Genomic DNA, 13315 nt, shown 5'->3' with positions numbered 1-13315 from the left:
ACTCTTTGTTAAACATAACTTATTCTCTCCAAGTGGCCAAATGACAGGAAGAAATGGGACCAAGGATAAAGGAGAAATTTTGAGTTCTTGAAATTTGAAATGAAGGTATAATTATTCACTTGGGTCATGCTTGGGTTCATACATGGCCATAGCAACGCTGCGGGTCAGCTACTTGTAACATTTAATGCCCAGTGTCTGTAAGCAGACAAGGCAGGGTCATGATAGACAGTATTTTCTGCCGACAGGCATTACTGAACACCATCCCCACATGTATTATTTAAGGGAAATAGCAAATTGCACGACTGGAAAAATGATAGCCACTCTAGCAGTTCCTCAAGGTAGAACACAATCTTTGTTTTTTCCAAGGCAACGAGCACTCTACTCATCAAGTAAGACCACATAGAAGGACACTAGCAGGCCACATGTCCTGTCTAATTTTTCGAACAGCACATCTTAGATTTTATTTGCCATACATAAATGAATGAAGGTGAATCTAAAGCCTTCACTTAGATAGCATGAATGCATCTCTATACCACAGTCATATCAGAGGAGAAGAGGTCCCTGCTTGAGCTAGACATGAGAACTCTGACCCACAATAAACTAACATGGGAACAAAAAGACGCTCACAAAACCATATCAACAATGTCAAGTAAACTTGCTTGCAAGCCTCCACCGTAAAAGAAAAATAAGGCACTTTCAACAACGAATTGGGACTTAAGTGGATGAAAGGAAATCTTATGCTCAAAATGCAGCGTACCAATCGGCACAGACTGGAATTAGAAGGGAATATAACTCCTCGGTTAGTTAATCATCCACAAACGACAAAAAGAAATCAAACTCTGGGCATAAAAGCCATTTAAGGAGGCAGTCCCACGCACATGAATCATGTCTCATATCAACGACATCCTCAAAGAAAAAAGATCACTTCCTGGCAGCGGGAACATTCACACGTGGATTCTGGCTTTGCATATCCTCCTACAAATCACAAACATAGATGAAAGCCGGTCACACACCTGTATTTAAAACACTCCACGTATAGGACATGCAGTGAGGTAGAACATACCTTGCGCCTAAATCGTTGGGGTGGCTCACGGACCCTCCGGGCTGTGCGGGATCTAACTCGCACAACATGAGAATGGATAGCACATGAGACACAATATTGCATCTTGGCATAGAGCTTCGGGAGTGTGTATCCTGCAACCAATATATTTAACAGAAAACACATTCAGCAAGGACCACAGCACAAAAAAGAATCACACTTTACAACTCTTCAGGTTGAAGAACAAATGCATACCATCATAGACGCAAGCTTCTTGGACATCACGCACCGCAGCCTGCTCAACAATGTTCCTCACAAGAAAGCGTTTCACAGCCTTGTCCTGCCCACAAACGCCAGTCTTGGAGATCAGTTTAGAGGATCCGACTTAACACTTCCATTACATTATAAAACTTACAAAACCTGTGACAGAAAACGTTGATGACCCAATGCAGCCAGACCAGACTATGGATTTCCATGAGTACAGTGATCTGAGGTTGGACCTAACTAAATTGAATCAATCACCGCATGAAACACATTCTTGCACGAAAGATGTTCAAGCCAAACAAGTTGCTTTTCCCACATGATCTGACTCAAAGAGACCATGGAGATAGAGACCTTTGATCTTACTAGACCTCAGCTCCCATAAATGTTTAACATCCCCAACAAACACATCCATGGCAACTGCACAGGGATATCTTGTAGACCCTTATATCATCCTCATACCCTGGTTTCTAAAGCCACCCCATACCGTCATCATATTAGATCGCACAGCTCCATAATCTGCAGATAAAAAACCATTGAGAAACCTGCATTCCTGGGGCTGAGCTCGTCAATCACACATTCTATAAAATGCTATGTTCCCAACGACCATGACGTACAGGAATAGGTGCTGGTCTAACACATTGCCTGACGCCCACCCGGCTGCCACTGATCAGCCGCATGCTGAAATGGAAGTTCCTGTGTCCATTCCCACTCTGATGTAGTAGTGCATATTACTGCGATACAATGCTGTTATCTGGCAGATCGACCTGACAACCGTGATCCTTACAGATGCAGTACCCTAACAAGAACAAAAACCTAACGCTAACAGTTCCAGTCTAAACCCCCCTGAAGGAAATACCTTAGGAACGCATCGCCCACAGTTGGAGCACCTGATGGGGTTTGTGTGGCCCCTCCCATGTTTGTTGCGACCACCGTTTCGGCGCTTGACCGTCTGCAGAAACGCAAACAAGGAAGAAACTGTTTAGGACTACGTAAAGGAAAGAGATAACAACAGCAGAGCAAGCCATCAAACGCACCATAGCTGCAAGCAGAGCCCGAAAGACCCAACAGCGCCGGCTCAGGTTGAAGAGGGCGTTTACAAAAGAAGATGGACATCACAGAAGTATGGCCGCCCGATTAAACCCTAGCCGCACCCTAAACCCTTGATGTAACCATGGTTAACGGCATACTTCTAATTTCTCAAGACAAATAATCACATATATAAGGAGCTTTTATGGAGAGAGAGAGAAACCATCTATCTATTACATATTAACCATGGACAAACCAAGGCACAAGGAGAGGAGAGAAAAAATAAATCCTAGATTTTTAAAAAGAAAGAGGAAAAAATCCCATTCGATTTGATCCTTTGTATTCCGGCTTCCATTCCTGTGTTTTGCTTCTTAATGTCTTTTACATACTACAGCAACGCGCGGGTTGAGTACTAGTAAATATTTTATAGTGATAGACTACACTGAGTTGTGTCCTCACATGGCAAAGCCCAACATCTTCACCACTACATTGCATGCAAGTGAACATATATAAGGATAATTTTTATTGCTCCAAGCCCTACAAAAAGCACAGTACCAACAATAACTTGACCAATGATTCAAACTTACATTTTTATTCTTCCAAGCCATATAAAGCACAGTACCAATAACTTGACCAATGATTCAAACTTACATTTTTATTCTTCCAAGCCCTATAAAGCACGGTATCAATATCTTGACCATGATTCAAGCTTGCATTTAAAACATGAGTTTTATCTATTTATTTTTCTTTGTGGAGTGAGGGGTAGGGGTGGGCCAACATCGAACCCGCATTCTGGGAAGAGACGGGTGCCACCTTAACTACCCGGCTATTGTCCCCACCCCCAATAACACCACATAACTTTTACATGTGTCCATTTTCAAAACTTGTGACTTGAGGCATCAGGATTTTTAGGTAAATGACATTCCTTTTTTCTTTTGTGTTTATTGAGTAACATTGTTTTAAGAACTAAGTCGCATCTTTTTCCTATAAACAAATAGTTGGGCCCTTCTTTTATTTCTCCATACATGAAAGTGTTTCAAACTTATGCAAAAAAACTTTCTCTTAATGGAACAATCTTGTTAAGGCTCTCTACCTTGATAATCAAAAGATTTTTATAGCTTGATTTTCTTCAAAAAAAGTAATTAAAATGATTCTAGGCTTTCGTATTCCACTCTTCAAAAAGGAAATTATCACACTCACATCTTGCCATGAAACTAGTGCTTTTGCTATTATCCCCACCCCTAATAACACAAGTTTTACATGTGACATCTTGCCATGAAACTAGTGTTTTGCTATTATCTTCACCCCCAATAACACATAAGTTTTACATGTGTCCATTTTCAAACTTGCGACTTAATGCATCACGACTTTGAGGTAAATGAGACGAGGAGCTTCCATCGTCCACAACCGTGACACCAACACCCAAAAAAGGTCACGGCCAGAGTGGGAAGGGGATGACATTGATGAGGGTTCTGAGGATAGCCAGTCTAAGGATGATGAGCATGACGATGAGTAGCAGTCCCATGCTATAGGGTGATGAGCAGGTGACCTCACATGGTGAGAGAAAAAGGTAGGGATGGGAGAGTTTAAAAGAAGATGAGGCATCCCTCTTAGGATCTAGTAAGTGAACTTAACATGTTTGAACATTCATTAGTTCATTTATTGATCAACAGTAAAATAACATGCATTTGGTGTTGTCTAAATGAAGACTACCGTCCCAGTGTGGTGGACCCCTTGCACTTAGTTTTGAGCTCCAACATAGAAGAGGTGAGTGCAAGAGTGACTAGTTTTTATTGATGTGAAGCTCAATGATTTCCCTCCCTAGCATACTTACTAGCATGTGCACATAGGTCAATGTTTTGGTCATCACCATCTTTATGCACCCTAGTGAGAGTATGTCCAATCGTCCAAAGTATGATAGGTGGGGAGGCGAGGTAGTTGCAGAAAGAAACATATACTCATTAAAACACACATGTAATCACTATGGTTTTAATATGAAAAATGTAATAGAGGTATAGAGGGTGGGTTGCATGTGTTTTAAGTGTCTAAAAGGTACACCTGTGAAAACAAGAATATGTATTCATCATATACATTGATAGCATTCCAAATCTATGCTTACTTTGGCATTAAGCTTAAAAAATGTTATAGATGTCGAGAGATTACCACTATATGCAACAAGATTTTCACTAGCCCCTTGAATTATGCATGTGGATATAATTGTTTAGCCTTGTTGATGCAAGGGTTGTTGGAGAACTTACCGTAGAACTTGATCTGTCATGGAAGGCACTTGATTCGAGGCAAGTGCACTATGTGCCAGTTGCTCATAAGGTCACAGGCAAATAATAAGAACTAACACCCCCTCAAGGGGACCTTGAAACGTAATTACTCTATGCTTCTTTTATATTAGCCAGTGTAACTCTTAGGAGTGCAGAGAAGATGTTGCATATCTGAAGCCATGCTATGTGCGAGGCAGATGGTCAATAACTGTTAGTTATGCAGGACACTTTTATGGCCTTCAGCTCTATTGACTGCCTAAATATTTGTGTTATTTTCCTCCCCTGTTAAGTAGGGGCTTTCACTCTATTAAACTGTCTGATTAAGGAAAAACGAAGCCTTTGAAATTTTTCTTAAAGATTTTATTTGGAACTATACAAATTTTTGGGTCTGAAGGAAAAGTTATTGGGGTGAATTTATGGCATTCTAAGCAAAGAGCACGTGTAAGTACTAAGGGAGGGTTTTGAACACAGGACCTATTGGTCCTGCCAAACACCTTCTCCACTTGAGCTATCACAAGACAGTGCTCTTCCAAGGCCACAAGCAGCCCTAATACTAGCTGGATATACTGGTTGCTTAAAACAAGTCCATGCTCTACAGGAACACCATAGATAGGTGACGAGTCCAGTACGAGAAGCGTTACTGATGTCCAGTCCTCCAGTGGACATTTTGATGCTCAGCTAGAAATGTACCGAATGAACTTCAACAAAAAAATAGGCCAAATAGTCAACTGTGTTGCTGACAAGTGCGTCACTTATAATCATCTAAAGAATGGCAATAGTTGACTTTATTTCACCTTAAAGCAGGCGCTAACACGATCATGCCGAAAAACTTGTATAGAGGGCAGAATAAAAAACGTTGCATGTGATATGATCAGACATTCATCAAACAAATTTGCTAGAATTGCATGTAGTGAGCTTGTAGCGGTGGTCAAAACATGTGCAAGGCTGTCACTTCTCAACCTAACATCCATACCAATGAATCCCTTAAGCAAACAGACTTGACCAAGTCCTGATTGCCCAAAAACTAATATTGATCTCCCATATTCAGCGAGGGTAAAATCCCTTTCTACCACTAACAGCACCATCCGTCAATTAGTCATCATTTCACGGGGTAAAAGATGAAACCAAATCAATTAGTCATCATTGCTTCATAAGGTACAAAATTACAAGATAGCTCAACCTCCTAGTGCACGTGCATTTTTCTATGCATAGAATGAAAATAACACTTTTAGAATACACAAACGATGGGGATTACTCTTTTTGAATAATAAAAGATAAAACTTATTTCATAAAATTTAAGAAAATTTTGCCCTAACCTCCTTTGTATAGCTGACCATTTTTCAATTTTTAAATCCTAAAATTACTTTAAAATTATCCCCAATTGCATACTTGCACTCCAATCCAGTGCCATACCTACTGCACAATCACGCACGCAATTTCCTCTCATATGCACTTAACCACACATAGCACACACGAGTACACAAGACGAGAGAGCAGAAAGTATCTTATATACATGACCATCTTTTTACTATTGGCTCCTTGAAACAGTGTGTCTAGGGTGCTCGTGTTCCAAAAACTACTATGTAGCGTCTTTCTAATTAGCAAAAGTATCTTATATACATGAACATCTTTTTCATTTGGTCACTCAATGTGTCTAAGGTGCTCCCGGTCCAAAACTACCATGTACAAAGCGTTTCCAGCTCATAGTTCTTTGCATCAGAGCCGGGATCTCCATTATCTCTTGACATAGAGCAGAGAATTACAAAAGTCTATCACACTTACAAAAGTATGGCAGTTGTAGTTGGTCATGTTAAACATGCTGATTACCATATCCCCTTCCTAATTTGGATTATGTCCTGGGTTTGATTAGCAGTCTTTATTGAAAAATGTTCTGGGTTTCATTAGCAGCCTTTATTGAAGTAGTAGTAGAATATCCCCTTCCTAATTTGGAATATGTCCCAGTAGTAGCCTTTATTGAAGCACATGTTGTAGGGTAGTTAGTGGATTGGCGAACATGTTGTAAAATGTAACCATGGCGGAACCCTTGTTAAGGTCGGAAGACCATGCAGTTGGGCTTTGAGTCCTTGGCCAAGTTATCCAGATTCCAGCCACAGATCGGAGAGCTTAGAGAAGCGTAAGCGAGTACTGTTGTCTTCCTCTCGATCATCTTCTCTTCCTCTGTATCTGGTGGATTGTGAAAGTATGGTGAGCTTCTCCAATGCCTAGTAATGGCCATGAGGGTAGGATTAATGCGTACATCGAGGAGTGTTGCAGAAAGTGATCAAGTTCGGTTCTACAGGTAGGGCTTTCTCCAAGGTGTTTGCAGACCCATGTCTTCTTCTATGGGTATATCAATCAGCTTGGCGGTCTTCTCATATCCTCCCCTTGTTTCCTCTGGTTGACCACGGTGCCAACGAGAAAACAATCTGATTACAAGATCTCCAAGCCCATGTTGGCTGTAGTTTTTTACTTAGAATCCCATGGCCCTTTGCCCAAAGGATCATACCCCTCTTACTTAGTCCACACCTTTCAGAGATCTCCTCTTCTTTGCCTGCTTGGATTTGTGGCCAACCACACCTTCGAGGACATCAAGGGTTGGCATGATTTTCTTAAGGAACGATGCATAAGCATTCCGTTGAGGTGTGATTCTTTGCCTTCACAGATCTTCCTGCACCTCAGTCCTTGAGCTTCTCTTTTCCTTCGTCCTTTATTTTACCTTGATCCTCAGTCCTTGAGCTTGGCTGTTGGCTTTCCCCTGAAGCTTCTGCTTGTTTACCTTGGCCGCTAGGTTTGCTCTTATCTCGTCTCCCTCTTCCTCCTCATCCACTTTGTCCTATAGCCCCAAGTGGTAAAACAAGTCTAGGAGGGCAACCTGCATATCATCTATCTTGTCCTCTCCTTCAAGATATGCTAAATCATCTAGGGCCCCAAGTGGTAAAACAAGTCTAGGCCATCCTGCATATCATCTATCTCGTCCTCTCCTTCAAGATATGCTACATCAACTTGGTCAATGCATCCTGTATCATGGCATATACCCTTACATATAGCACTTGTATGCCTTCTGCCTGATAGGGTGTGTCCTGGTGTTCCTGAAAATGAAGATAAATTTGATGGGCCAAGTCCTAGCCATGCTAGGACTTCTCTAGGTATTACATATGTATCTAGCTCTGAAGGCACTTTAAGCATAATGAAGTCCTAAGATGCTGCAAGGCCCCTTGGAACTTTTTTTTTCAGCTTGATTAATTGGGTATTCTTGAGCTTATGCACCATGGCATCCTTATGATTACACACATGCATGCGATAATGAGCATCCTCTTTTAGCTTTGGCAACCTCTGCCCCTTACTACATCTGTCGGGGCAATGCTCTGCGAGCTTCTGTAAGTGCATCCTTTGGTTCTTTAGCCTCTTCTCTTGGCATTCTTAGCCTCTTGTTGTCTGTTGTTCCAAACTCTATATAGCATTTTCTAATTCTTTCTTCTGCTTCTGTAACAACGTGCACTCTTGAGTCTTTTAAGTTCAACTCCAATGATATGGATTCTGGAGGCTCTGCTTGCAGTGGCATCTGAGTATCTAGCCTCGCTTGCTTCTCTTCTTTCATGGCAACATCTGCTTGGGCCTGTACTATTGTAGCTACCTACTGTCCCCTCTGCTCAAACACATCATTGGTAGCCCATGCCATTAAGTGTTGCAGTGTCACCAATTGCTGCTCGGCAACCTTTAAGGCTGGCATCATTTAGAGCAGTTGTGTACAAACCTTGTGAAAGAATCCATGTCCATTGGAGTCATAAGATGCTGCATGGCCAAGCTCTTGAGCTCGAATTCTAGGTTAGATATCGATCCCATGCACCTCCATGGCTTTGAGCTCTCTTTCTTATCGTTCCTTCTCTGCCTCTTCCATCTGGGTGGGCCATGCAGGTGTCTCCACAACTCTTGATGCTTCTAGTGGTGTATTTAAAAGATTGTCGTTTGGAGAGTGCACCAATGTATTGGTATGCTAGAGCTCTTGCTCTACTTCTGTAGTGGATGCACTGCCTCTACCTTCCATGGTAGCTCACCATTTTGCCAGATTTTGAGCGACCGTTGCCACTTCTAAGTTGTGATAGATATGCCTTGGATCCACCTTCCAAGTGGCTATCTGTTAAAGATGAGAAAATCGATGATCTTTGGTACCTCTGGTGCCCTTAGTGGTGACATCTTTCTTTGGGTTCTCTTGGAGTTGGTTCACTTGGCTTGAAGTAGAGGCCTATGCCTGTTGATGCTTTGAGGTTGGAGTTGTCCTCTCTATTTGCATCAGTAGCTTGCCCTGTGGGTAGCTCGTGTGACTCTTATTGTAGGCTTTGTCTATTGCAATAACTCATGATCCTTTTTACCATCCCGATGTTCTGGTGCAATCTTTATAGTTCCTTGATAGAATCCTTGGGCTCATAGCAGCTATTTTAGTACTTGTATGGCTTTGCTTGTTGCATACTGTGAGCTCCCTGTTTCCTTGATGGCTTGCATTATTCACAATTTCATTTACCCTTGCCATAGAATGGAATTGCCTTGGTAGTAGCCTTGGGCTTCCGGTAGCTTTGGTAGATACCGACCATTGACCTTAAGAGGCTTGGGTGTTGTTTAGCCTCATATATGCTATGCTTGAATATGTACCTTGATATCACCTGTCATGTGGTAATCTTGAGAGTCCACTTGGGTTGAAAAGCTTGAAGGTTCAAGGAATGGGTTGGTTGGTATGAGTGTTATGTTGGGTAAGGACTTAGTTGAAGGAGAGGTTTCAACATCTGGTATAATAGGATGAGTTGAGGGGATAAGGTTGCATGGATTTCCCATTGGAATCTCTACTTGTCCTGTCTTGGCTTGTAATGTGATTTGTAGTCTTTCCCAGTGGATATAGCATTGATGTCTTGCCAGCCACCCTCTTCCAAGCGTTGAGTTCTCATTCATCATTTCTACATTCATGACATATAGAACATGGGATTAGATTTAATGCAGAATGAAAGATTAATAAACCTTTAACCTCCACAGCTATGAGATTCATGACATATAGAACTTTCCTTCCACTGGATTAGATGTAATGCAGAATGAAAGATTAATCAACCTTTAACTCCACTACCAAGTCATCACTCTCAAGGTTTTGTATTGATGCCATGGGTGGTTCATCCACAAAGCCTCTCTTCCTTGACTTTATTCTCCCGTTGAGATTTTCTTTTAAGCTCAAGCTCTTGCTTATCTCCCTCTTTCTTTTTGTGGATCCAGTCAAAGTGCCGTAATAGCACTTCATCTTGAAATATCAATCCATCTCCACCGTCCAAGGTTTTGATTTCATCGATCGATCACTGGGGTGTGAGGGCCACTAGTCTCTCTGAGAGAACATTTCCTCATAGATATTCATTACCAAAAATTTAGAGACTAGAAACATAGTACTCCATTGGCATGACTGCTTCTAGCCCCAAGGCTAAATTGAAAGGAGTGTTGTTTGTAACAACCTTGTAAGCTGTTTGATAAGTGCATACTATGTCTATGAGCTTATGATCCTAGTTACTTCTATTGGTTTTGCGCTCTATCCTTGATCATTACCTTGGGGATAGTACTGAAATGACTTTTGTTGAACTACCAAAAAATCAGCAACAACAAGTAAGAACCTTACCAACTTTGTGTTGGATCCACACACAATGCTCAATGATAAGAACACAGGTGTGTGTGTAGAGTGTGAAAAATCTCTCTAGAAGTACAAAGAGGAAGTACAAATGAGCAAGCAACGCGAAAATGTAAGAAAGGTTGCTAATATACTACCTAACCCTAAGGTGCTTCACACCTAGATGGCCATAGAGAAATACCTAGTGGGATGAAAGTGCCAATAGCATAAGTGTATGACCTCAAGGTGAAGTGCTAACAAATATCTAACAAATCCCCCTGTAGTACAAATTCAAGGTTTACAAAGATTACATATCAGTCTCTGAAAGGAAAGAGGCCTAAAGCTTTACGAAAGGCTTCAAACTTTTCAAGTCAGAAGGCTTTAGTGAAAAGATCTGCCATGTTATCATGTGTATTGCAATAGATCAAATTGATCTCTCCTACATGGAGTCTCTCTTTGACATAGTGGTAATGCACTTCAATGTGCTTGGTCCTGGCATGAAAGACATGATTCTTTGCAACGGCTATTGCACTCTGACTATTAGTGAGAATAGGAGTTAGGGTGTTAGAAGGGACACAAAGATCCTCCAGCAAAGACCAAGAACCAAGAAGCATCCAACAATGTGAAGAAGGACATAACATCGACATGAAGCATGAAGGAAGCAACAAGGGATCTTTATTAAGAAAAAGTAAGGAGATCTCAAGCAAGCAGCAGCACTGAGCAACAGAAGAGATACCAACCATTACCCTAACTCAATCAATTCATATGTTGTAAGACACCAAATGAGTAGGTAAATCTATGTGTTTGTAAGCACGCTTTACCACTAAGAGTAGCCAAAAAGCACCTAGGGGACATGATGCAAATATAAACATTAATGACCAAATGAGTAGGTAAATCTATGTGTTTGTAAGCACGCTTTACCACTAAGAGTAGCCAAAAAGCACCTAGGGGACATGATGCAAATATAAACATTAATGACCACTTGAGATTAGCTAATCAAGCACCCAGGGGGAGAGATGTTCCATGTCCACACGGGTGAATGTTAATCCACCTACCACCTAGAATTAAGGAGGGGTGAAATGTTTTGTAAAACCTCACATCCCATAACCTTGCATTAGCTTAAAAAATATGGCACCAAGGGGGGTGTTGAAAAATTTGGTGCCATTGAGCACACAAGGAAGAGGTAGGGAGTGAGTTGAGTAAGCCAAAGAAGATATGGTCCAACAAGAAGCCATATGAGCAAAGCTGAATTATCCCACATTGATATGCAAGCTCAAGGGTGTACCTCCTTATATAAAAGGGGTCTATTTCAAGCAATGAAAAATGAAGCAAGCTCTTAAGCCTTTATATGAGTACAAGTTTCAATCTTGTAACCTAATTGCTTAAGTCTCCTACTTAATTATTTTAGTACTTTGTCATTATGAGTATGCTTCACCCACCTTAGATTAGTTTAATCACTAGACAAATGTAGGATTAGTACTATCACTTTACACATGCACATGATACCCATGATTCTAACATCTTTGTCACCATGGACAATGCATTTATCATCTACAAATTCAATATTAAGACCCCCCTTGCTAGAGTGGGCATAGAAAGGATATTTTCAGAAATACCTAGAACAAAATGTATATTTTCAAGATAAAGATTCTCACCACTAAATTGTAGTGAGAATAATCTCACCAATATCTTTAACAGGCCAAGATGCATTGTTGGCACACGTAATACCTAGAGTGGACACATAAAGCATATTTTTGTGAATATCTAGAGTAAAAAGTATATTTTTAAGATAAAGATTCTCACCACTAGCAGTAGTGAGAACAATCTCACTAATACCTTTAATAGGGTAAGAGGCATTGTTGGCACATGTAACAGTGTGACCACTTTATGTATTTTCCATATGTTTGACCAAACTTCTTTGAGAAGTTATATGCTTAGAAGCACCGCTATCAAGGAACCAACTATCAACAGTGAGACATGCATCCTATTTAGGATTATAACTGCAAATAGCCATAAGTGAGAAGTCTTGATGGACAATGACATTAGCTGAGTCCGCTTTCTTAGAACTCTTATCGTTGGGGGTAGAACTGTTGGAACTCTTATTGGCTTCCTTGTTATGATTTTCTTTGTTTTAAAGTTTAAAGCAATTTTCAATTTGCATGTCAAGGTTTTTGTAGTTTCAGCTCCTTTTCTTACATATTTTTATTGTCAAGTTTCCTTTTGAGATAGGGAATCCTTACATCATTTTTAGCGTGATACATAACTTCTGGAGTGTTCCAAGAGCATCTTCTTTGTTCACCAATAATTTGAGGAACTTATTATTGGATCTATTGGACCTGATTCCTTTGAGGAGTAGCAGGAGCAATCGACAGGACAGGGGTTGTCACCAAACTGACATGCCCCCATAATACCTTTGTGACAAGGATATTTCTGACCATAAAACTCCATGGATAGTAATTTGACCCATCTAATTTATCCTCTTTGGAAAGAATACTAGAAAAATCATTTGCAAAGTTGTTGGTAAGACCTAATTGGTGCTGCTGTGAATTTGAGAAGGGAAGATGTGAGAGAAAATCTTGCTGTTGGTTGATTGGCTGATGAACTCTCTGAAAAGCGACTAAAAAATATTAGCTGGATCGTCGATTAGAGTCACCAATTGGACGACTCGAGATGAGGAATATGATGATTGGAATGTGGGAGGAATCATCGATTGGACTCTTGGATCACCAATTGAAAAAGGTGAAATTGAACTATTTGCAGAAATGGATAATCGGAGAGGTACGATTGAAGGATTGGAAAAATACTGATTGGAGAATACCGATTGGCGGATGAATGAAAAGCACTGATCAAATGATTGGAAGACCATCGATTGGGAAATTAAAAAAGTAATGATCGAACGATTGGAAGACCATTGATCAGGGGAAAAAAAAGTAACGATTGTCAATTGGAAAAGTTGAAATCAGGATGATTGAACTAGCCGATTAAAGAAGCTACGATTGTCTGATTGGGGCTAGAGATTGTGACACAAGAAAGTCAAATTCTCATGGATATTGCTTCTCACTTGGATCCAGTGTGCTC

General features: G+C 40.7%; 1 protein-coding gene across 1 annotated transcript; it reads right to left on the bottom strand.

The window, feature by feature from the left end:
- Positions 1-719: 719 nt before the first annotated feature.
- LOC147618355 (small ribosomal subunit protein eS26y-like) lies at positions 720-2478 on the bottom strand. Its single transcript, XM_086774797.1, has 5 exons — positions 2338-2478; positions 2160-2252; positions 1295-1379; positions 1064-1194; positions 720-975 (listed from the first exon to the last, which is right to left on the bottom strand). Exons 1-5 carry the CDS (start codon positions 2338-2340, stop codon positions 922-924), a joined length of 366 nt encoding a protein of 121 aa, XP_086630923.1. The 5' UTR covers positions 2341-2478; the 3' UTR covers positions 720-921.
- Between the last annotated feature and the right edge of the window lie 10837 nt (positions 2479-13315).

Source organism: Cibotium barometz, chromosome 35 (genome assembly GCF_041138505.1).
Source record: "Cibotium barometz isolate CiBa-2024 chromosome 35, ASM4113850v1, whole genome shotgun sequence".
Classification (NCBI taxonomy): domain Eukaryota; kingdom Viridiplantae; phylum Streptophyta; class Polypodiopsida; order Cyatheales; family Cibotiaceae; genus Cibotium; species Cibotium barometz.
The sequence above is the reverse complement of the archived record's forward strand: the minus strand, read 5'-3'. Positions and strand labels throughout refer to the sequence as shown.

Coding starts and splice junctions, on each gene's coding strand:
- LOC147618355 (XM_086774797.1), bottom strand. Junction 1,380..2,159: donor GTGGGCGATGCGTTCCTAAG/GTATTTCCTTCA, acceptor GTTTGTGGGCAG/GACAAGGCTGTGAAACGCTT. Junction 976..1,063: donor CCCAACGATTTAGGCGCAAG/GTATGTTCTACC, acceptor TGTGATTTGTAG/GAGGATATGCAAAGCCAGAA.